The sequence below is a fragment of the Mauremys reevesii genome, linkage group 26 (genome assembly GCF_016161935.1).
Source record: "Mauremys reevesii isolate NIE-2019 linkage group 26, ASM1616193v1, whole genome shotgun sequence".
Taxonomy (NCBI): Eukaryota; Metazoa; Chordata; order Testudines; family Geoemydidae; genus Mauremys; species Mauremys reevesii.
The window spans coordinates 15,845,776-15,870,771 of record NC_052648.1 but is presented as its reverse complement, the minus strand read 5'-3'; the positions used below and the strand labels follow the sequence as shown (position 1 = coordinate 15,870,771).

The 24,996-nt window shown below is 45.8% G+C and overlaps 1 protein-coding gene and 1 non-coding gene across 4 annotated transcripts in view; one reads left to right on the top strand and one right to left on the bottom strand.

Moving 5' to 3' along the window:
- The window catches only part of RANBP3 (RAN binding protein 3), a 224,602-nt gene that overhangs the window by 165,502 nt on the left and 34,104 nt on the right, over positions 1–24,996 (top strand). For 2 of the 3 annotated variants that reach the window (XM_039515886.1, XM_039515888.1), the window contains 6 exons: positions 7,252–7,355; positions 10,623–10,701; positions 11,655–11,757; positions 12,898–13,022; positions 14,889–15,009; positions 18,103–18,245. In XM_039515886.1, coding sequence (XP_039371820.1) covers positions 7,252–7,355; positions 10,623–10,701; positions 11,655–11,757; positions 12,898–13,022; positions 14,889–15,009; positions 18,103–18,245 — 675 coding nt within the window. The remainder of the gene's footprint in view (positions 1–7,251; positions 7,356–10,622; positions 10,702–11,654; positions 11,758–12,897; positions 13,023–14,888; positions 15,010–18,102; positions 18,246–24,996) is intronic. The other variant, XM_039515887.1, reaches the window with a different exon arrangement.
- On the bottom strand, positions 6,203–6,305 carry LOC120391969. The gene has a single exon (XR_005591542.1). It is a non-coding gene; the product is annotated as a U6 spliceosomal RNA (small nuclear RNA).

Sequence of the window (24,996 nt, the reverse complement as noted above, 5' to 3'; positions counted from 1 at the left end):
CGGACAGCTGTCCTTCATTAGCAAGGCGAGTTTCGCTAAGGGCTGCAATGTCAATGTTGTAGCGTGCGAGCTCTCTGACGACAAATGCTGTTCTTCCCTCTGGTCTGTCTGCCGTGATGTTGTCCAGTAGCGTGCGCACATTCCATGTGCCAGTGGTGATCGGTGTCACTCTAAGTTTTGTTTTTGTTCGATCACTTTTATGGGATCCCTGCCAGCCACGGTATGCTGGCCAGGGTAAGGTGAAGCAGGCAATGTTTAGGGCACCTTTTCTAGCCCCCTCCTCGTTCTACGGAGGTGAGCAGTGCAATCTTGAATAGGGCTGCTCAGTTGCCCAAGAAGATGCCGAGCTCCACCACTGCTTCGGTCAGTGAGGAGCGACCATTATACCTGAGCTGCCTGTGTGCAGGTCCGCGGCTACAGCTCCCAGTGTATCCACACCTGCTGCTTCGTCGCTCGCCCATCGCCACAGGACTTGATATGATGTAATATGATATGATGTCGATACTTGCGCGTGAATTGGATTAAAGTGAGGGAGAGTTGCGCGACGTCAACCTCACTCTCTCTTCCCAGTTCCTATCTGTATCCAGTGGCAGGACAAGAGTCGAGACAGCTGGAGATAGGGCAGGACGCAGTGGATGACCAAGGCGCCTGTGTGTCTTGTCGTGCTCTTGAGCGTTCCACAACGCTTGCTGTCATCGCCTTCCTGACCATTGAACCAGGTTTCCTCAGTCAGCCGGATCCAGCCTTCACATGCAATGGGTAGACAGGCCCTAACTCACCGAGGGCCTTGGACTCATTGGCTACCCTCACCTGGTTTAGCCCGCCAGTCGAGACGGTTTTCGGGGTGTGGCCGCTGTCGCATGCTGACAGCTACTTGGAGCCACAGGTGAGAGCTGGGTGGCAAGTGGGGACCAAAGTGGATGAGCTACTCCTAGGAGTACGACTGCTCCCCTATCAGAGGCACTACCCTGACAACCCCATACACCCCTGTACATATGTAGTATAGCATGCAAGGCTGCAGCTCAGGCCTCTCCGGTCCTAGCTGGTATCAGTGTATTACCCAAGCCAAAACTGCTTGGACAAGGTAGTCGCACTTCCCCCACTGGCCATCAAGACTCTCCTGTGGTTGCTCAATCCTCAGATAGTCTGGACAGGAGTGCCCTTCTCCAGACCTCAACCCTTACTGTTTCTATTTACAGATCCTTCAGTGATGGGGTGGGGAGCGCATCTAGGGACTCAAGGCCTGTGGTCCCAAGCAGACCTCTCACTTCACATCAACAGCAGAGAGCTAAGAGCAGTATGCCTGGCCACCCAGACCTTCCAAGCCCATCTGGAAGGAAAATGTGTATCGGTTATGACAGACAATACAAGCCCTCAAGCTGTGCGACTTCTGCATAACACACTCGATACACCTAGAGGCATCTTACCTTCTGGGATCCCTTCTGGTTAGGTATGTTGGAGGGTAGGGATAGGATACAGAGGGACCCAGACATTTTAGAGGATTGGGCCAAAAGAAACCTGATGAGGTTCAACAAGGACAAGTGCAGAGTTCTGCACTTAGGGTGGAAGAATCCCATGCACTGCTACAGACTTGGGACCAAATGACTAGGCAGCAGTTCTGCAGAAAAGGACCTAGGGGTTACAGTGGACAAGAAGCTGGATATGAGTTGACAGTGTGCCCTTGTTGCCAAGAAGGCTAATGGCATTTTGGGCTGTATAAGTAGGGGCATTTCCAGCAGATCGAAGGACGTGATCATTCCCCTCTATTCGACATTGGTGAGGCCTCATCTGGAGTACCCCCACACTACAAGAAGGATGTTGAAAAATTGGGAAAAGTCCAGCGGAGGGCAACAAAAATGATTAGGGGCCTGGAGCACGACTTCTGAGGAGAGGCTGAGGGAACTGGGATTGTTTAGTCTGCAGAAGAGAAGAATGAGGGGGGATTTGATAGCTGCTTTCAACTACCTGAAAGGGGGTTCTAAAGAGAATCATAGAATCTCAGGGTTGGAAGGGACCTCAGGAGGTCATCTAGTCCAACCCCCTGCTCAAAGCAGGACCAAACCCAACTAAATCATCCCAGCCAGGGCTTTGTCAAGCCTGACCTTAAAAACCTCTAAGGAAGGAGATTCCACCACCTCCCTAGGTAACCCATTCCAGTTCTTCACCACCCTACTAGTGAAAAAGTTTTTCCTAATGTCCAACCTAAACCTCCCCCTCTGCAACTTGAGACCATTACTCCTTGTTCTGTCATCTTCTACCACTGAGAACAGTCTAGATCCATCCTCTTTGGAACCCCCTTTCAGGTAGTTGAAAGCAGCTATCAAATCCCCCCTTATTCTTCTCTTCTGCAGACTAAACAATCCCAGTTCCCTTAGCCTCTCCTCATAAGTCATGTGCTCCAGCCCCCTAATCATTTTTGTTGACCTCCGCTGGACTCTCTCCAATGTATCCACATCCTCCTTGTAGTGTGGGGCCCAAAACTGGACACAGTACTCCAAATGAGGCCTCACCAGTGCTGAGTAGAGGGGAATGATCACATCCCTCGATCTGCTGGAAATGCCCCTACTTATACAACCCAAAATGCCATTAGCCTTCTTGGCAACAAGGGCACACTGTTGACTCATATTCAGCTTTTCGTCCACCGTAACCCCTAGGTCCCTTTCTGCAGAACTGCTGCCCAGCCATTCGGTCCCTAGTCTGTAACAGTGCATGGGATTCTTCCGTCCTAAGTGCAGGACTCTGCACTTGTCCTTGTTGAACCTCATCATATTTCTTTTGGCCCAATCCTCTAATTTGTCTAGGTCCCTCTGTATCCTATCCCTACCCTCCAGCGTATCAACCACTCCTCCCAGTTTAGTGTCATCTGCAAACTTGCTAAGGGTGCAGACCGCACCATCCTCCAGATCGTTAATGAAGATATTGAATAAAACCGGCCCCAGCACCGACCCTTGGGGCACTCCACTTGATACCGGCTGCCAACTAGACATGGAACCATTGATCACTACCCGTTGAGCCCGACCATCTAGCCAGTTTTCTATCCACCTTACCGTCCATTCATCCAGCCCATACTTCTTTAACTTGCTGGCAAGAATACTGTGGGAGACTGTATCAAAAGCTATGCTAAAGTCCAGAAATAGCACATCCATGGTTTCCCCTCATCCACAGAGCCGGTTATCTCATCATAGAAGGCAATTAGGTTAGTCAGGCATGACTTGCCCTTTGTGAATCCATGCTGACTGTTCCTGATCACTTTCCCCTCCTTTAAGTGGTTCAGGATTGATTCCTTGAGGACCTGTTCCATGATTTTTCCAGGGACTGAGGTGAGACTGACTGGCCTGTAGTTCCCTGGATCTTCCTTCTTCCCTTTTTTAAAGATGGGCACTACATTAGCTTTTTTCCAGTCGTCCGGGACCTCCCCCGATCGCCATGATTTTTCAGAGATAATGGCCAATGGCTCTGCAATCTCATCGGCCAACTCCTTTAGCACCCTCGGATGCAGCGCATCCGGCCCCATGGACGTGTGCTTGTCCAGCTTTCCTAAATAGTCCCGCACTACTTCTTTCTCCACAGAGAGCTGGTCACCTCCTCCCCATACCGTGCTGCAGAGTGCAGCTGTCTGGGAGCTGACCTTGTCTGTGAAGACAGAGTCAAAAAAAGCATTGAGTACACTAGCTTTCTCCAGAGGATGGATGTAGGCTGTTCTCAGTGATACCAGATGACAGAACAAGGAGTAATGGTCTCAAGTTGCCATGGGGGAGGTTTAGGTTGGATATTAGGAAAAACTTTTTCACTACAAGGGTGGTGAAGCACTGGAATGGGTTCTCTAGGGAGGTGGTGGAATCTCCTTCCTTAGAGGTTTTTAAGGTCAGGCTTGACAAAGCCCTGGCTGGGATGATTTAGTTGGGAATTGGTCCTGCATTGAGCAGGGGTTGGACTAGATAACCTCCTGAGGTCCCTTCTAATCCTGATATTCTATGATTCTATTCTATGATTCTCTGATCCCAGAAAAAGTTGCTGGACCATCTCAGGAGGTCTTTCCACAACCGCAAGTGGTCCATTCGCCCAGACATCCTGAACAGCACCTTCCAATGATGGGGATTCCCCATATAAACTTGTTTGCAACAAGACATAACCGGAGTGTCTGCAGTTCTGTTCCTTCCTGAATCACAGTTCAGGCTCGATTGCAGACGCAGTCCTCCTTCCTGGAAGGACTATCTGTTCTATGCATTTCCACCCAACCCACCCATTCACAATGTTGTCCTGAAGGTCAGAAGGGAAAGGTTGTCTTGATATTGATCGTGCCAGCCTGACCCCATCAGCACTGATGTACCACACTCCTAGACCTGTCGGTGGAGACCCCAATCAGCCTGCCCCTAGTTCCAGACTTGTCATGCAGGACCATAACCACCTTCAGCATCTTAATCTCAAGTGCCTCCATCTCATGGCATGGAAGCTCCATGGCTAAACCCTTTGGAATTGGCTTGCTCAGGACCTGTTAGAGAGGTCCTCCTTGGTAGCAGGAAACCATCCACTAGGGCCACGTACATAGCTAAGTGGAAAAGATTCTCAGTTTGGTCAATGCAAAGGGGCACTCCACCTATGCAGTCATCAGTATCCATCATCTTAGACCTCAGGAGGTCATCTAGTCCAACCCCCTGCTCAAAGCAGGACCTAATCCCCCACCTCCTTGGAGATTCCACCACCTCCCTAGAGAACCCATTCAAGTGCTTCACCACCCTCCTGTCAGTGTCCTCAAAAAATGTTCACCTGGCTGTGATTTCAGCGTTCCATCCAGGGGTTGCTGGCCAATCAGTCTTTGCTAACCCAATTGTCAGCCATTTTCCTAAAGGACTAGATTGGTTACACCCTCAAGTGCAACAACCGATCCCTGCATGGGATCTGAACCTGGTGCTGTCTAGACTAATGGAGCCCCCATTTGAGCCCCTACCAATGTGTTCACTGCTTTACCTTTCCTGGAAAGTAGCGTTCCTGGTGGCTTTAACCAGCCAGGAGGCTATCTGAACTTAAGGCCCTGACATCTGAGCCTGTTCTGTAAGGACAAGGTCCAGCTGCGACCTCACCCAGTCTTCCACCCTAAGGTAGTCTCTTAATTCCACTCAAACCAGGACGTTTTTGTTCCAGTCTTCTACCCAAAAGCCAGCAGCCGAGAGCAAAAGCTCTATTCCCTCGATGTTAGATGGGCGTTGGCTTTTTATATGGAAAGGACAAAACCATTCTGAAAGACAACTCAGCTTTTCTTGGCAATAGCAGACAGAATGAAGGGAATGTCATCGTGGATCATGTCCTGTATCCGAGTGTGCTACAAATTGGCAAAGATACTTCCCCCCACACTGACAGCACACTCCACAAGGGTGCAGGCATCCTTGGTAGCTTTCTGGCTCAGATCCCAATCCAGATCCAGGACATCTGTAGAGCTGCAACATGTTCTTCAATCCACACCTTTGCTGCACACTATTCGATTACACAGCAAGCCAGGGACAATGCCGCATTTGGTAGAGTGGTGCTACAATCTGCGACGCAGTGAACACTGACCTCTCCTCCTAGGAACTGCTTGGGAATCACCTACTTGGAATCAACACGAGCAAACACTCAAAGAAGAAAAAGCTGTTACCTACCTTTTTGTAACTGTTGTTCTTCGAGATGTGTTGTTCATGTCCATTCCAAGACCCACCCACCTTCCCCTCTGTTGAAGTCAGCTGGCAAGAAGGCGCTGAAGTGGCGGGGGGTGGCAGGGCCCTATATATGGCGCCTCTCCGTGGGGCTCCAGAGCCAACTGATGGATACAACTAGGGGAAAACCTTCTGGCCACCGTGCATGTGGCGCGCGCACGTCTACTTGGAATCTACATGAGCGACACATCTTGAAGAAGAACAGTTACAAAAAGATTCCTAGGTAGGTAACCATTTATTCTATCTCCTGGATAAGCTGGACAGTATTAAGCATATAAGATAGGTATATCTCCATATATATATATATATATATATATATATCTCCATATATATATATTATCATAGAACTGGAAGGGACCTTGAAAGATCATTGAGTCCAGTCCCCTGCCTTTACTAGCAGGACCAAGTACTGTCCCTGACAGGTTTTTTGCCCCAGATCCCTAAATATCCCCTTCAAGGATTGAACTCTCAACCCTGGGTTTAGCAGGCCAGTGCTCAAACCACTGAGTCAAACCACTCCCGCCCTTTTCATGAATTTGTGTGTCATCCTTGCGTAGGGGCCATGCTAATCTTCTCTGTATCGTTCCAATTTTAGTATATGTGCTGCCGAAACAAGTATTCATTTCATTTCATATTAGCTTCCTATTTCAGCTTTCAACCTATCATGTAAAAAACTTTATTTTCTAAAGTGTATTTGCAAATCCTACATTTGTGCATAACTGTGGAAATTAGGGCATCAGAATGGTAACTGTGTGCTTCAGCTTTGATTTATATGTGCAAATGCAGGATTTGTACACAGAGTATAGTTAGTTGGCCACTTCACAAAAATTATTTTTCATGATTCTACTTTTTGAAGTCCTTTCTTGTAAAAAGTAAAAACACCCACTACTGTTATACAAATAAACTCTGGGATATTCAGTGCTGTTTGGTGTTTCTTCTGAACTGCTGGGTTGGGAACGATCTGGAACCCTTCCCACTGAGCCTCCAGAAGTCCCTCCATGCCAATCCATGCAGCACAGGTTCTGAGAATGTTGCAGGGGCAAGAAGAGTGGACCTGGGGCAAAGCAGGCTCATATCTAAACATAGGCTAATTGAATTAGAGTAACAAGAGGTATCGACACCCTAAAGAGAGGGGTTTTATGCAAGCATATGGGGTAGGTGAGGCCAGTGGGAGTATGTGGCTCCTACACGACCTGACAAGAGGCAGATTGGCCAGAACTACAGTGGGATCAACACAGCCCAAAAAGTACATAACTGTGATAGACTTAATAATGAAGGAGGAAAGGTTTTTTAGTATAGACAAATACAGTTTTAAAAGCAATTGCAATGCTGCTTGAAGGTGTCCCTGGTTCTTAATTTAGGTATATATGAATGCACTACACTGGCATTCCTATAGGAATGCAGCTTGCAACAAGGAGAAATTTGTTGTAATGGTAAATACACTGTGGTCTTACTGTTAAGAGCGTATATGAGCAAAGGTACATATTTTGTGAGACAATAAGGTCTGATGATCTTGGTTTTGGTATTGTTAATTGTGTATAAATGTCTATCTCTTTTGTAGTTGGGAAATGAAAGTGATGAAACAGCTGATGTACAGAATGCTGGGCTTCCAAGCTTGGAAACGCCATCGGCAACAAACTACTTTCTGCAGTACATCAGTTCCAAGTAAGACTGCAAATAAATTCAGAGCAACTTACTTTACTGTAATATATGTAGAGCATTAATATTAGCGTTGCTGTCTCCCAGAGGCAGGGTTCTGTTTGAACTGGGTTGGTACCCAACACTTTTTTGGGGCTGCTACCTTGTTCTTCAGATTCCTAGCTTTTTGTTTTCTAAAAAATGCAGTATATTATTAGTTCCTACAGTTGCAAAGGATAGCTTCAGGAGGTGAGGAGTGTGACAAATACAGCCTGCCTGAATTTGCAAAGAGCTTGAAATGAACCTGGCGCCAGGTATTGCCAAGATCCTCTTCCACTGAAGGGATCACATGTATTCAGAAAGCTGTTCAGGCTTCATGGATCCGATTACCCTATGACAACTAACAACCAGATCACTTTCATCCCTTAAGTTTAACCATTAACTCCAAAAGAATGCATGACCCAAGACCTATGAAGCTAGTTGATAAGAAACCCAAGTTAACTGGTAGTTTTTCTAAATGAAGAAGAAATTAGAAGAAAGGAATTAGACAAATTCAGGTTAGAAATAAGGTGCAATTTTTTCTCAGTAACTAACCATTGGAACAACTTACCTAGAGATACTGTGGATTCTCCATCACTTGAAGTCTTCAGTATTGGATGTCTTTCTGAAAGAGCTGCTCTAGCTCAACTAGAAGTTACGGGTTTGATGCGGGAACCACTGGGTGAAATCTCTGGCCTGTTTTATTCCGGAGGTCAGACTAGATGATCATATGGTCCCTTCTGGCTTTAAAATCTGTAAATAACTCTGAAATGTGTAAAATGCCACATTCCTTTTAATGAGACGTTGATTCAAATGCTCAGTAATAATTTAAATGTCATCATTTGTCGTTATTTCACTGCTGATCAAAACAGGCAAGAAAGGAGAGGAGTGATCTTATATTTAGGATCAGCACTATCTGCAAATGTGTGACCTCTCAATTTGATGCCACCAGTGGATGGTGCTTGATAATACCACCACTTTCCACACACTCCAGTTCTGCCTGTGGAGCAAAAGGCCCAAAGGGAAGGAGCAGAGCAGATGATTCCCATACTCCTGACAAAGTAGCGGGGGTCATATGCTTCCTGGCTGCTGCTGGTTCCTCTGCTGGAGATTGTCTGCAGACTGAAGCAAACGTCACTGTGATGTTTTCAAGTTTTTCTTTGCAACCATGAAAACTCCGTAGTAGCCATGAAGAAACATAATTAGAGTCTGATGCTGTCACATGACTGTTAAGAGGATCTGCCTTGGCCTTAATGTGGTCCTGCCTATGTATGTATCTGAACCCACTGAGGGTCTATTATGCACCTGTGATCTAGATTGGGCATCTGCTGAGAGTGATGTCTCAAGTTGGCACAACTGAGCTTGTGTGTGAGTATGGAGCTTTAGAATTCAACTCCTTCTCCCTGACTGAGGGCAGAGCAACAGACGTAGTATTTCAGACTTGGAACACACAGTGATGGTTGCATGAATAATTTTTTTTTCAAAGGCTTTATGGTCTCAGTTTGTGTGTATGTTACATCAGTCTGCATTTAACAGAGAACAGCTTGTGTCTCATGGTGTCTGCATGTATGTTGTGTATTTACAGTTCTTTTAGTATCTGTGGATCCCACTGTCGGAGCATATGTTTTTCATGCACATGAAATTAGATTTTTTTTTAACATCAGCGTTCATCACTGCTGCACATGCGCCTTGTTCTCATGCAAGAATAAAGATTCCTGTCATGGCGATCTATATTACTCAAGATAAAATAAAACCTAGCTACACTAGTGCAGACTTGCCTTGGATCATTAGGCCATTTGTTGGCATGCACATATGTGATGCTGCCTTTCAGACTTCAGCTGCAGCCCTTCAATTCTGGCTCAGATCAGTCAGCTGGAACTAGTGCTCTTGACTGTAGGAGGTGGCTGAACAGCATCTTTAGGGCCCTACCAAATTCACGGCCATGAAAAATGCGTCACCAATGTGAAATCTAGTCTCCGCCCGTGAAATCTGGTCTTTTGTGTGGTTTTACCACATACAGTACAGGTTTCATGGGGGAGACCAGCGTTTCTCAAATAGGGGGTCCTGACCCAAAATGGAGTTATGGGGAATCACAGGGATATTTTAGGGGGGTTGTGGTATTGCCACCTTTACTTTTGCACTGCCTTCAGAGCTGGGTGGCTGGAGAGCGGCAGCTGTTGGCTGAGCACCCAGCTCTCAAGGCAGTGTCCCACCAGCAGCAGCGCAGAAGTAAGGGTGACAATACCATATGCCATGCCATTCTTACTACTTTGCTGCTGCAGGCAACAGCTCTGCCTTCAGAGCTGGATTCCTGGCCAGCAGCCGCCACTCTCCAGCTGCCCAGCTCAGAAGGCAGTGCTTCCACCAACAGCAGTACAGAAGTAAGGGTAGCAGTACTGTGCCCCCTACAATAACCTTGCAAGCCCCCACAACTTCTTTTTGGGTCAGGACCCCTACAATTACAACACTGTGAAATTTCAGATTTAAATATTTGAAATCATGAAATTTACTACTTTAAAAATCCTGTGACCATGAAATTGACCAAAATGGACCGTGAATTTAGTAGAGCCCTAAGCATCTTCCTAGCCCTTTTGATACTGGATAGACTCTTAGGATACACTAGGTCAGTGGTCCCCAACCTTTTTAATCTGGTGGGCATCAGACAAGCCACAGAGGACCGTGGTGGTGGATGAGCATCTGCTGAAATGCCGCCAACAAGCCGCAATGTCAGTAGGGGCGCCGCCGAAAAGCCGCCAACAAGCCGCAACGTCAGTAGGCGTCGCCGCCGAAATGCCTCCAACAGGCAGAGTCATTCAGAAGCCATGGCGGCAACGCCTCTGAATGACACTGCTCGTCGGCGGCATTTTGGCAGCTGCTCGTCCGCCAGCCAGTACACAGGCTCACTTAGATGCCCCGGCATCATGTTGGGGACCCCTGCACTAGTTGATGGTCAGATTTCTCAGAGGGTAATTTAAACATAGATATTTGGAGGCTAGTACTCAGAAAAAAATCTCCATAATGCTAAAATACTTTTTTATTCTAGGAGAAAGTGCTTGGGGACATTAAGTCCCATAACCAGTTATTATTGTGTTCCTCGCTGTTGCATCCTAATTAATCAAACACACACTTGTTTCATAGTTTTATTTAACAGACAGTTGCAGTTCAAACCAGTGATAATTCCTCCCTTATTGTTGAAATTTTAATGATTATGGAAACATCTGTTTGCACTATATTAATGAAAATATTTGTCTCCAGTTTAGAGAACTCAACAAACAATGCAGATGCTTCCAGCAACAAATTTGTATTTGGACAGAACATGAGTGAGAGAGTCTTGGTGAGTGTTAATTGTTTATTAAATGTAATATTTCTTTGCTTATTATCCATGTGATATGAATGCCTCATGCATGTCTGGTCAGTAGTGTCTCTTGGGACTGCACATGAGTCTTGAGTGTATTTGTGGCTCCCACCCAAGGACATGATGAGTGTCCCCCCAGCTGCCACTTGATTCCTTCTTACCACCCATGGCAGTGAGCCAGAACACAGCCTGTTTGTGCCACTTGCTGTAGCAAGCTTCTCCCCTGAAACCTTTTCCCTTATGAATGACTGTTGTCAGTCTAACTTAGTGAACTTTCTCATAGTTAATAGTTCAGGGTAGCTGTCTACCACCTTGGCAGTTTTTTCTCAGTCTCACATTTGACTGAATAGTTGGCACCAAGGCTGGCTGTTTTCCAACTTGTTAATGAGGCAGAGGCTTTGGATTTTAAACCCCCTAGAGCAGCCTTGTGTCAGTCACTGATGGCCACGCAAGGTGCCTGATCTCTGAGAGACGTGTCATAGAGACACCTAGCACCAGCACTCCCCCTCAGAGCTGAGGAGGGAGAAGATGAGTCACATAAGTCTCCCTTGCAAGGGATTCTTGGTCCAATCCATATAGCATCAGTCTATCTGGTGGAGAAGCCAGCTGTCTTGATGCCAAAAACACACTGAGCACCAGCACCCTGAGCTTGAACCCCGGCACCACAGAATTAACAACTGCTGGTGCTAGTGTGGCTGCACTGATAGCAAGGAGTCCATTATTTCTTTTCCAGTGCTATACACCTCCATCCTGCCATGCTAGCACCGCTCCTTTCCTTACAATTTCTACTAAGGAAATATGTACTCCAGGGAATACCAGATACTGGTACCTTTATAAAATTACTAAAGGTGCAGGACTGCCTCAAGAATCACATTAGCACTCTTGTTTTCACAAATCCATAAGTTCATGTATTCTGCCTCTTTTCCTTACAGAGCCCACCAAAATCAAATGAAGCTGGTACAGAAAGTAGCAAGGAAAATGCCGCTACAGAATCTGGCTCTGAATCTTCTTCACAGGAAGCTACTCCAGAGAAAGGTGAATAGTGGAATATTTTTTTAGAACTAATTCTTAGAAACAGTATTCTGTTACTGCTTGTGTTATGCCTAATCCTTGTTAAGTGCTTGCAGTTGTGATTTTATTACCGTATGAAAATATAAAACCTCCCCTTGCCTTTATTGTCCCTTCTAGCCAACATTTTTTTAAAAATAGAGGGAGAGATTCCTTGGTCCCCTCAAGGTTTGGAGAGAAGGGGAGTCTTGTGTGTTAACAGCCCATCCAGGCTGCTCTAGCTCTGCCAGGGGGTACTCTTGTTCATTGCATGTGGATCAGGAGTATCTCCAGCAGTGTGCAAGTGGCATGAATTTGGAGGGCACATAGTCAGCCCAGTTTTATTACAGAAGATGGGTGGCAAGGGATTATTTGTATTCTGTTTTATAGTTGCTGGATGTAACGTAAACTGAATCTGAGTATGTAGAGTTTATGCTATGGTGATTGGGTGCTCCAGAAATGTTTTTAAAAATGGTTTTAGATATTACCTCATCAAAACTAAAACAATTTACTGAAATTAGGGGTTTGCTTTGAACCTGTGAGGGAGTAGGCTTTTTATGAAAAATGGAGGTAATGTGGGAGTTGTAGGAATTCTCCAGTTTTAGTTGCCAGTGAGCAGCCAGTCAGAGACTATAAAATAAAGGGCAGCATTTTCAGATGCAGGCATATCTATGTTACCTGTAGCAATTGAGACATTAACATTACACCTGTAGAGGTGAGCATAAGTATTTGTTTTGCACAGATTTTGCAAAATCCTCTTCTTAGAGAGACTCAGATAATTTATGGACCAGATTTTCAGAGTTACCAGTATCTGTGTTTGGGAATTTCCCCCCCTCTCGATTATGATCTTAAGAAAAGAAGAGGAACCATTCCTGAAAAGACAGACAAAACTGCTTTCTTCAGATTTCATATCCATTTCTAGATCCTGATAAAAGCACAATTGTTGGCCACTGAGAACCTGGCAGGATGACAGTTACACAAGACAGTCATGCTCCAGAGGAAAAGCATATTAACTGGTAGCTTATTCAAGTAAACGGCAGGCTCTGTGTAGGTGCACATAGCCGTTCATCTGTATAATGTGAATTTATGTGACTAGTGCCCAAAATAAACTTGAAAAATGTTGTTCAGCTAATAATATTTCAGAATCACTGGCAGAGTCTGCAGCAGCCTATACTAAAGCAACAGCAAAGAAGTGTTTACTGGAGAAGGTAGAGGTGATCACTGGGGAAGAAGCAGAGAGCAATGTGTTACAGGTAAGAAATTGGTCACACAGTTGAGCTTCAGTCTTGTTTGGATTCATACCAGCTTATTTATTCTATAATGATTGCTTGCCACTATTAACTTCCCATTCAAGTTCTTGCCACTCAGCTTCATGGCACCATCCTATATGCTTTCCTATGTTCTATAACTGAGGCAGGTGTTTTTGTTGAAATTGTTACTGCTCTTTATCTTAAACAGGACACAATTTAATGAACTATGATTAGATTTCAGGATTCAGATAATCAAAATAAAAAGCCCTTCACAAATCAGTGTTGTTTCCCTATCTGAGACTGTGGAATGAACCTCCCACAGGATCTAAGAACAACCACAAACTACACCACTTGATGTTCTAAGAGCAAGATACTCTTGGCTCTTCAACTTGCCTTTCCTAATCAGACACAGTCCATGGCATATATACATCTTAAAAAATGAAATACATAATTTAAAAAGATACAATATACTATATGTGACGGGTTCGGTCACAGAAACCCCCTTGGGACAGTCACCTGATTTGCTGAGACTACCTTAAGCCTGTTTTCTCTGCCAGTTTGGACTTCCAGAAGCCTGTCTTTCAAGCCAGACATGCCAGTCTGCCCCAACACAGACCCAGGGTCTGAACCATGTGCCCCAAAGCTGCAGACTTAACTGAAAACAGCTTAAGGAAGTGCTCCTGTCTCTAGCACCCAGACACCCAACTCCCAATGGGATCCAAACCCCAAATGAATCTGTTTTACTCTGTATAAAGCTTATACAGTGCAAACTCATAAATTGTCCGCCCTCTATAACACTGATCGAGAGATATGCACTGCTGTTTGCTCCCCCAGGTATTAATTACTTACTCTGGGTTAATTAATAAGCAAAAGTGATTTTATTAAATATAAAAAGTAGGATTTAAGTGGTTTCACGTAATAACAGACAAAACAAAGTAAGTTACCAAGAAAAATAAAACAAAACACATAAGTCTAAGCCTAATATATTAAGAAACTGATTACAGGTGAAATCTCACCCCCAGGGATGTTCCAATAAGCTTCTTTCACAGACTGGACTCCTTCCTAGTCTGGGTTTAATCTTTTCCCCGGTACAGTTCTTGTTAGCTCCAGCTCAGGTGGTAACTAGGGGGTTTTTCATGACTGGAACTCTCTTTGTTCTGTTCCACCCCGCTTATATAGCTATGGCACAAGGTGGGAATCTTTTGTGTCTCTGGGTCCCCACTTCTCCTCCTGAATGGAAAAGCACCAGGTTTAAGATAGATTTCAGTACCAGGTGACATGGTCACTTGTCCTGTGAGACCCTGAGCATTCATTCTTCCTGGCCTGAGTCACAGGAAGGCTTGCAAGTAAACAAAATCATTTACAACCAATTGTCCTAGTTGATGGGAGCCATCAAGATTCCAAACCATCATTAATGACCCACGCTTCGCATAATTACAGTCGGACCTCAGAGTTATATTTCATATTTCTAGTTTCAGATACAAGAATGATACATTTATACAAATAGGATGACCACACTCAGTAGATTATAAACTTTATAATGAATACCTTACAAGAGACCTTTTGATGAAGCATATTCCAGTTACTTTACATTCACATTCATTAGCATATTTTCATAAAATCATATGGAGTTCAACGTCATAGTATATTTTGAGGGCTTTAGTTGCCAGAGAGAATATAAGACTTTACTTTTCAGGGTATCAATCCAGCACATTTTAGAAGCCTGAAATGTCATGGTAGCGAATACTTTTGAAATCAAATGAAATGTAAATTTGGGAGATTTTTGGTTCAGTAATCATGATGTATTCTGTAATTATAGTCAACCATTACATTAAAGAACTTCAGCAAGGAGGCATCTCTCTTTTGCAGATACAATGCAAGTTGTTTGTGTTTGATAAGAACTCTCAGTCTTGGGTGGAAAGAGGGAGAGGACTTCTGAGACTCAATGACATGGCATCAACAGATGATGGAACGTTACAATCTCGACTAGGTAAGATGAGCTGTGGGAAGTGAGTTATTGGGATAATATTCCATGTTACTACTACAAAATGTTTCCTTGGTAGTTGGGGGCATCCACTTTGGGTTACTGTGTCTAAATATAGCAGTTTTTAAAAAAAATAAAGTAAAGTTTGAAGTTCATGTCAGTCTCACAGGATGGCCCTTCTGGTACACTTTAATGTGTAGATTAGAGCTTGTCTGAAAATACCAGTTCGTTGAACATGAAACTTCTCTGCAAAGCAGTTGGGTTTGATGGAACCCTCTCAGCTTACCTGCTGTGGAGCTTCACCATGCAGTCTGCCCCAGGACTGAAGACTGCAGGTTTCTTGGATCCATGGCTTTGCGGCAGCCGTGCCGTGCAGTCTGCCTCCAGAGGACTTCAGGCTACTAGAGTCTGTAGCTCTGGGACAGCCCTGCCATACCTGGCTTTCCAGACTTCCTGCTGGGGAGCCTAGGAACCAGAAAGCCCTGAGGGCTCTCAGGACTTCCAGACTTACTGCTGCAGAAGCCCAAACTGGGAGCCTCCAAGTCCTGGGATTGGCTCCCAAGGTCTGTATCTCTAGGGCAGCCCAATCATGTGGACTACCCCAGGGCTTCAGATTCCTGGGCTAGCTGGCTCCCTGGGGTGCCAAGCAGGCCAGGAAGCCTTGGGGTCACCAGTCCTGGGCAGCCTGCCTGGCAGGGTTGCCCAGAGGTGCAGATCCTGGGAGCCCTGGCAGCTGCTGAGTGAAATTGAGAATGTCAGTTTGACTCAATGAGACAAGGTATGTAGCTTCTCTCACCAACAAAAGTTGGTCCAGTAAAAGATATTCCCTCATCCACCTTGTCTCTTTATTATCTAGGAACTGACATGTCTATAACATAGCATACAGTTTCACTCACTGTCTGCTGGTTCCAGGGAGAAAATTGCATTTCTGAAACGTCGTGTGTTGGTGTATCTGAAACACATATTTTGGGGGATTTCCAGTTTGCTTACAAGCCAGAAATCCTGAATTTTGGACAGATTTAGTGTAGATTTCCTAAAGCGAAGATGGGATCTCTTTGCAGATTTGGGGCAGTGATTGCCAAGCTGCTGGTTATCCCACTGCAGGTAACAAATTCCTAAAAGCATAAAGAACATAGTTATTTCTGTTGAATGTTTGTCCTTTAAAATCAAGCAGTCTTCAGCAATTGGAAGATTGGTGGCTAGAAGTTCTTATATCCTGAATATCTAACCACTTAACCACATATTTACATCTGTAGAAAAACATGTCTCTATAACTTTGTCTCCTAATATCAGCCTTCTCCCAGGTTTTCCTGTGGTTGCTAATGTGTAAACTAAATGTACAGCTTGATTTAGGGTAGAAAATATCATTCCTGCTTCTGTGGCATTGCAACATAAATAGCTGAATAGGAAATTAAATATACTATATGACAATAAGCATCATGGTTTAAGAAATCAAGATCTCTCTGGTAGGTGCTGCCATTTTTTTTTGGTTTATGCAGCTGCATATTTTGTGGGGGTGTATAATGTAGCTGCTTAAAGTTGTTGACATCTGTTGTTAGGCTGTGGCTGTTTCTTAAACAGCTAACTGTGGATTAAGTCATATATAGTGTACTTTTCCTTGATATATTAAAGGTGCATTAGGTTGAGCAGATTGAAAAATAAATGTAAGTGCTCTAAAATCTACATTTGTAGTCATATTGTTTTGAAAATTGCTGTGTCTCATTGGGCCATGGCGTAGCAATTAGCTGTTCAAATTTGGGTAACTTAGTTAAGTGGATCCTGAGATACAACACCTGGAGTGGGGGACTGAGACTGATCAAGAAAATTTTCCAGTTTTTATAACTTTTTTGCACCCGTCTGTGGCTCAAACTATGGCACTAATCTGCACCATTCTGAGATTACTTGATCAGATTGGACCTTTTTTCCTCCTCCCTGTGGCCCTCCAGTCTGACGAAGAGTATGAAGAGGCCACTGAGGAGGGCAGAGCTGATAGATGAGTTGGTAGCAAGGTGTGCCCAAGAAACCACCTCAACGGATGCCCATCACTCATGCCCTTCTCACTACTACCTTTTTCTTTCTTTTTTTAAAGGGAATTCGTTGCCAACAAATGTTGTTAGCACAGGCTGAAGGTTGCCAAGCACTGCCTTGTACCCTTCCAGAACTTAAATAGAGTCACAGAGTAAGTCCAGAAGGGGCTATTAGGTCATCTAGTTTGACCTCCTGTATACCACAGCCCATTACATTTCACCCAGTCACCCCAAAGGGTGGCTAAACTTAAACCTTGGAAAACCAGAAAATACAGAGTGAAGGTAACGTCTCCTACACCACAACCCTCCATTCCACAGCTTTAACCCTGTCCTATTCAGGGCCGCCCAGAGGTGGGGGCAAGTGGGGCAATCAGCTGTATAGAGGTGTGGAGACATTACCTTATCTCTTCTGATTTTAAGAGATTTTAATTTAGCCACTGTTCACGTTCTAGAAAGACACAAGGCATTGCTAGATAACTTTTACTGCATTAACAAAGTTCTTTGGCAGTAAAAGCAATGAGGAGTCCAGTGGCACCTTAAAGACTAACAGATTTATTTGGGCATAAGCTTTCTTGGGTAAAAAACCCACTTCTTCAGATGCATGGATACAGACTAACAGGGCTACCCCTCTGATTCTTTGGCAGTGAATATAATATAAAGATTTTATGAATTCCTCACCGTGTCTTATGCATCGATAAACACACAGTCTTTAAAGATTAGTAAATATATGCTAGGGAATGATCCTATGCTTTCTGGAAGCTGGAGTTTTCCATCTCTAGTCTGTAATATATAAATAGAGACTTTGGGGCTGACTCTGGTGTCCTCTCTGGCTCCTCTACATTCCTTCAGCAATGTAATGAAGCTACTCAGGTCTGATTCTTCTAGTTATGCTTTCTCAGTGTTTTTCCCCTTTGCTACTTGTTTTGAAGAGACGTGCAAGCTGTATATAAACAGGACTCTCCTTTTAAAAAATATATGTTCTGAAAGTGACAATAGGGTTCTTACTTGGAGTCTTCTGCGATGTCCAAATGTCCAATGTCTCCCGCTAATTTACTTTGTACGTTGGTTCTAGTAATGCGGACTCAGGGGAGTCTCAGGTTAATCCTGAACACCAAGCTCTGGGCTCAGATGCAGATTGACAAAGCCAGTGAAAAGAGTATCCGTATCACAGCCATGGATACAGAGGACCAGGGAGTCAAAGTTTTTCTGATATCGGTGAGTGTTCTTCGTTTACTCTCTAATTTTCCTTCCAAAAAGAGTTGTTCTTCGAGTATTGTTCGTATGGTTGCTTTACTTCAGCTGTGCGTGCACCCCATGTGCCTTCAATCAGAGATTTTCATTAGCAGTGTCCATTCAGCCCACACATGCACCCATTATGTTTCCTTGTGCCTTGCACTGATAGGTAAACCACCCTCAGTTCCTTCTTGACCGCCTCAGCCTGTGATGGAGCTTTAACATCTCCACATTGAGTGTGCCTTGGCTAAAGTTTTTTTCTTATGCTTGCTAGTTTGGTTTAGCTCTCTCCTAGTTTGTTGGTTAGATTAGTTTAATGTAATAGTTGAGAGGATAGGTTTTTTTTCCTTCTCTCCTCCATCTGGGGAGGCTCACTTTCCTTGGGAGGGCATTCCCAGCTTGCCAGGGTTCAAACACTGCCCCACTTAGATTAAGTTGAGGCTACTAACGATGGAGCATTTCCTTTGCCCGACTCCAGAGCCAGGTCAGGAGAATCTCATTCTCTTTCCCCCCGCCACATACCTCCCCCCCCCACACACACACACACATACCAGTCTCTGGGCAGATCCTAACTCCCCTTCGGCCTTGGCTCAGCAGTCCCCCAGAAATGGGAAGACTCCAGAGACCTCCTCAAAAGATCCCAGGAAGAGGAGCTCTGACTTCCTTCAGAAGGAACCTGCTCCAAAAAGATGTTGATCTCCCTGTAGGTCAAGGGTCTCAGAAACTTCAACCTCTCAACCCAATACTGTAGAGATATCAGCGGGGCAGGAAAATTCTGGTGCTTTTCGAAGAACAAACATGGCTCCGGGAGTGCTTTGTACTGTCTAGCCACAATAAAGGAGAGACACTTCTCCAAACCAGTACCATTGGACCTGGTGCTAAGCTGGTATCTCCCCCAAAGGGTTCTTCGGCATCATAGAAGCCTAAGTATCTGACTCCATCAATGCCCACCTTGGAATGCTCTAAATCTCTGCTACTGTCTACCTCTACAAACAAACCTTGGTTACTACCTCCTCTCCTGTATGGTCCCCCACAATGGTCATCCTGGGCAGCATACCAACAACAGTTGTTAAAGACATTGAGCCCCACCGTCTGGGACTATAGGGGCATAACCTCCTCCACTACAGCCCATTCCTCAGCAGGAGGAGATGTTCGAGGAGGAGGAGGCCAGGGCATATAAGGATGCTACCCCTCAAACTACCATCTACTCATCATCATCACCACATGCAGCAGTAATGTCTCCCCAACTGTCTGTGGTGACAATTTCCAGCAAATCCAGGACCTCATAAAATGGGTATTATGTTCTTACTAACAACTACAAGTATTTATTCTCCCATTCCTCACCTAATTCTCTGGTGGTTGATGCAGGGGCTGAGCAGGGAAAACAATACCACATCAGGTTGACAGTGTATGATAAAGACCAGAAGTGCCTGGACCTTTCTGGACAAAAGTCCTACTCATCTGTTATTCTACAATTCCAGATCACTAGTTACCAAATCATGGCAAAATATAATTGCTATACCAGATTTATTGTTTTTATTGAGCACCTTCCACTGGAGCAAAGGGAGAAATTTCAGGCCATCATTGCCGAGGGACAGTTGCTTGCCAAGACATCCCTTAAAACATCCCTAAGGGTACGTCTACACTACGGGACTATTCCGAATTTGCATAAACCGGTTTTGTAAAACAGATTTTATAAAATCGAGTGCGCGCGGCCACACTAAACACATTAAATCGGTGGTGTGCGTCCATGGTCCGAGGCTAGCGTCAATTTCTGGAGCGTTGCACTGTGGGTAGCTATCCCGTAGCTATCCCATAGTTCCCGCAGCCTCCCCCGCCCCTTGGCATTTCCGGGTTGAGATCCCAGTGCCTGATGGGGCAAAAATCATTGTCGCGGGTGGTTCTGGGTACAGCCTCACCCCTCCCTCCCTCCCTGACAGCGGCAGACAACCGTTTCGCGCCTTTTTTGCTTTGCTTGGTGAACCGTGCAGACGCCATAGCACAGCAAGCATGGACCCTGCTCAGCTCCATACCGCAATCGTGGATGTTTTAAACACCTCGCGCACTCTCGTGCAGTATATGCTGAACCAGGACCTTCGAACCGAGGCGAGTAAGAGGCGGATACGGCAGCGCGGCGATGACAGTGATGAGGACGTGGACACAGAATTCTCTCAAACCGCGGGCCCCTGCGCTTTGGAGATCCTGATGGTAATGGGGCAGATTCTATCCATTGAACGCCGATTTTGGGCCCGGAAACAAGCACTGACTGGTGGGACCGCATTGTGTTGCAGGTGTGGGACGATTCCCAGTGGCTGCGAAACTTTCGCATGCTTAAGGGCACTTTCATGGAACTTTGTGACTTGCTTGCCCCTGCCCTGAAACGCCATAATACCAAGATGAGAGCAGCCCTCACAGTAGAGAAGCGAGTGGCGATAGCCCTGTGGAAGCTTGCAACGCCAGACAGCTACCGGTCAGTCGGGAATCAATTTGGAGTTGGAAAATCTACTGTGGGGCTGCTGTGATGCAAGTAGCCAAAGCAATCACTAAGCTGCTGCTACAAAGGTTGTGACTCTGGGAAACGTGCAGGCCATAGTGGATGGCTTTGCTGCAATGGGATTCCCTAACTGTGGGGGGGCGATAGATGGAACCCATATCCCTATCTTGGCACCGCAGCACCAGGGCACCCAGTACGTAAACCGGAAGGGGTACTTTTCAATGGTGCTGCAAGCACTGGTGGATCACAAGGGCGTTTCACAAACATCCACGTGGGATGGCCAGGGAGGGTTCATGACGCTCGCGTATTCAGAAGCACTACTCTGTTTAAACGGCTGCAGCAAGGGACTTACTTCCCAGACCAGAAAATAACAGTTGGGGATGTTGAAATGCCTGTCGTTATCCTGGGGGACCCAGCCTACCCCTTGATGCCATGGCTCATGAAGCCATACACAGGCAGCCTGGACAGTGGTCAGGATCTGTTCAATTACAGGCTGAGCAAGTGCAGAATGGTGGTGGAATGTGCATTTGGCCGTTTAAAGGCTCGCTGGCGCACATTACTGACTCGCTCAGACCTCAGCCAAACCAATGTCCCCTATGTTATTGCTGCTTGCTGTATTCTCCATAATCTCTGTGAGAGTAATGGGGAGACCTTTATGGCGGGTGGGAGGCTGAGGCAAATCACCTGGCCACTGATTACGCGCAGCCAGACACCAGGGAGATTAGAAGAGCACACCAGGAAGCGGTGCGCATCAGAGAAGCTTTGAAAACGAGCTTCATCAATGGCCAGGGTACAGTGTGACTGCTGTGTTTGTTGATGAACACCCAACCCCCTTGATTGACTCAGTCCCTGTAAGCAACTCCCCCTCCCCCTTCGAGTACAGCTTACTTATGCAAATAAAGTCACTTATATTTAAAAAGCATGAATTCTTTATTGATTCATTATAAAAAGAGGAGAGAAGTAAGGGTTTGCTTTGGGAGGAGGAAAGGAGGGATGGAGAAGGCCATTAAAAAAAAATTCAGAGTAACGGCATCCTTCTGGTTGGGCTGTCCACAGGGGTGGAGTGGGCGGGTGCATGGAGCCTCCCCCCACGCGTTCTTACACGTCTGGGTGAGGAGGCTAAGGAACATGGTGAGGGGGGAGGGTGGTTATACAGGGGCTGCAGCGGCACTCTGTGATCCTGCTGCCGTTCCTGAAGCTCCACAAGACACCGGAGCATGTCAGTTTGATCACGCAGCAGCCCCAGAGTTGCATCCCGCCACCGCTGATCTTCCTGCCGCCACCGCTGATTTTCCTGCCGGTCTTCCTGTCGCCACCTCTCATCTCGGTTGTCCCTCCTGTCCTCACGTTCACTGGCCTCTTTCCTGTAATTTGAAACCACGTCCTTCCATTCATTCAGATGAGCTCTTTCATTGCGTGTAACTTCCATAATATCCGAGAACATCTCATCTCGCGTCTTCTTTTCCTCCGCCTTATCTGTGCTAGCCTTTGGGATGGAGGAGGGATGGTTGAAAAATTTGCAGCTGCATGAGGGAGATAAATATTTAGAAAGATACATTTTACAGAACAATGGTTATACTGTTTCACAGTGAACATCACTATTCACCTAGCACATGTGATTTCCCTACAAGGTCGCATTTTCATCTTAATAGTGACCGCTTGCAGCTCTGGGTTTACAGATCTCACAGACACATCAGGTCCAGGCATCAGAATTCAGCTTGCATGCGGCCATGGTAAGCCACTGTCTCAGTGATTTACCCCTCCCCCCCAACGCATGGCTAATACCACGCTAGCTACCTGCTAATCAACAACCTTCCCCCTCCCCACCCACCGGTGACCAAACAGAAAAGATCATCGGCATTTCACTCCTCCCCTCCCCGCTACGTGCAGGAAAGTGTCTTTTTTAAGCTGCTGCATTCCACGAAACCAGTAGAAAAATGGCCACCCCCCTTACTTAAATTCCTGATTTTTAACCAGGTTATCCTGAACGATATCACTTTGCTGAGGATAACAGAACAAGATAAAGAGCGGATGCTTCTTGAATGCCAGCAGTCCCCGGGACCATACGCTGCGATGCTTTGCCACGCAATGATACCTGATTACTTGCTACATGCATGGCATGGTAAAGTGTCCTACCATGGTGGGCGGAACAAGGATGCCTTGCCCAGAAACCTTCTGCAAAGGCTTCTGGAGTACCTACAGGAGCGCTTCATCGAGATGTCCCTGGAGGATTTCCTCTCAATCCCCGGACATGTTAACAAACTTTTCTAAGTAACTATACTGTCTGCGAATGCATCCCAAGTCCTCTGGGCAAATCAATCATTAAAAAAGGCTTGCTTAAAAAACACTGTTTGCTATTTGCAAAGGTACACTCACCAGAGCTCCCTTCCAGGGCGTCATTCTCTGGAATAGTTGCTTGTGAGGGCTGGGAGCAGGGTAATTCCGTCAGGGTGATAAAAAGCTCCTGGCTGCTGGGGTTCACGGAGTGCTGTGTGCTCTCTGCGAGGTCTTCCTCTTCTTCTTCCTCTTCATCTTCCCCGTCTGCATAATCCTCAGACATGGCAGAGATTACAACCCCCACCTCGGAATCCACGGTCAGGGGTGGGGTACTTGTGGCGCAGCCCCCTAAAATTGCGTGCAGCTCAGCATAGAAGCGGCATGTTTTTCGACCTGCCCTGGACCTTCCGTTTGCTTCTTTGGTTTTCTGGTAGGCTTGTCTGAGCTCCTTAACTTTCACTCTGCACTGCACGGAGTCCCTGCTGTGGCCTTTATCCGTCATCGCCTTAGAAATTCTTTCAAATACTTTTTCATTTCGTCTTTTGGAACGCAGTTCTGTTAGCACTGAATCATCTCCCCATATAGCGATCAGATCCATTACCTCCCGAGCGGTCCATGCTGGGGCTCTTTTTCGATTCTCAGGAGACAGCATTGTTAACTGTGCTGATGAGCTGTGCGTGGTCACCTGTGATGATGAGCTCTCCACGCTGTCGAAGCAGGAAATGAATTTCAAAAGTTCGCGGGGCTTTTCCTGTCTACCTGGCCAGTGCATCCGAGTTGAGAATGCTGTCCAGAGCGGTCAGTGGTGCACTGTGGGATAGCTCCCGGAGGCCAATACCGTCGATTGCGGCCACACTAACCCTATTCCGATATGTTAATACCGATATTAGCGCTACTCCTCTCGTCGGGCAGGAGTACAGAAACCGATTTAAAGAGCCATTAAAATCGATATAAGGTGCCTCCTAGTGTGGACGGTTGTGGCGTTAAATCGGTTTTACGCTCCTAAAACCGATTTAAACGCCTAGTGTAGACCAGGCCTAAATCTGGCATACACTGGGGTCTATTCTGTGTCTACAGCAATAGTTAGGTGTAGAGCATCCTGGCTCTAACTGTTCAGGTTCCCTAGATAGGTGTAGAACATTATAGAGGACCTCCCTTTTGATGGTCTGAAGATGTTTTCAGAGAAAACAGAAAAATCCCTGCACACTTTGTAAGACTCCAGGGCCGCTTCCTGATCTCTGGGAATTTACGCACTGATGAACAAAAGAAAATCTGGTAGATCACAAACCTTCCAGATACCCTGTCCGATCCAATTCTCTGGGTTCCAAAGACACACTGAACCCTCCCCCTTTTACCTCTTTCCCCTCTTCCCCTCCCACCTCCCTACCCCCCCCCCCGCAAAAAAAAACAAACAGGTTCCAGAGGAAGATCTAGCTGTCCCAAATACACAACAAGGGTGTAGTCATTGAGACATCAGTTTTGACAATTTGGTTGAGGGCTCAAATCCTCCCCATTTTTTAGTTCAGTAGCTGCAACATTTTGCCGTGCCCCCCCCCCTCCCGTTTTGGAGACTGACTTTCCCATTTTCAGCATGTATGGAAACAGATTACTACAGACATGAGTCTTGGAGATTGTAACATCAGGCAACACCATTCACTTTACCTCCCTCCCTCCTTTCCACCCCCTTCTATCTTCAGGGACCCCTCTTACAAGCTCTTGCTGAGACTGAAAACAAACTCATTTCTTCATTTAGGAGTGATAAAGCCTGTCCCTTCTCTACACAAGGGAAAAGTTTTCCTCTCAAAGTACTTTCTTGTACCAAAGAAAAATAGAGGATGGAGACCAATTTTAGAAAGTTTCAGAAGTTCAGGATGGTGACTCTGGGAGCTAGAATTCCTTCATTAAATTCACGGGATTGGCTTTTTGCGCTCAACCTACAAGACTCATATTTCCATATAGTGA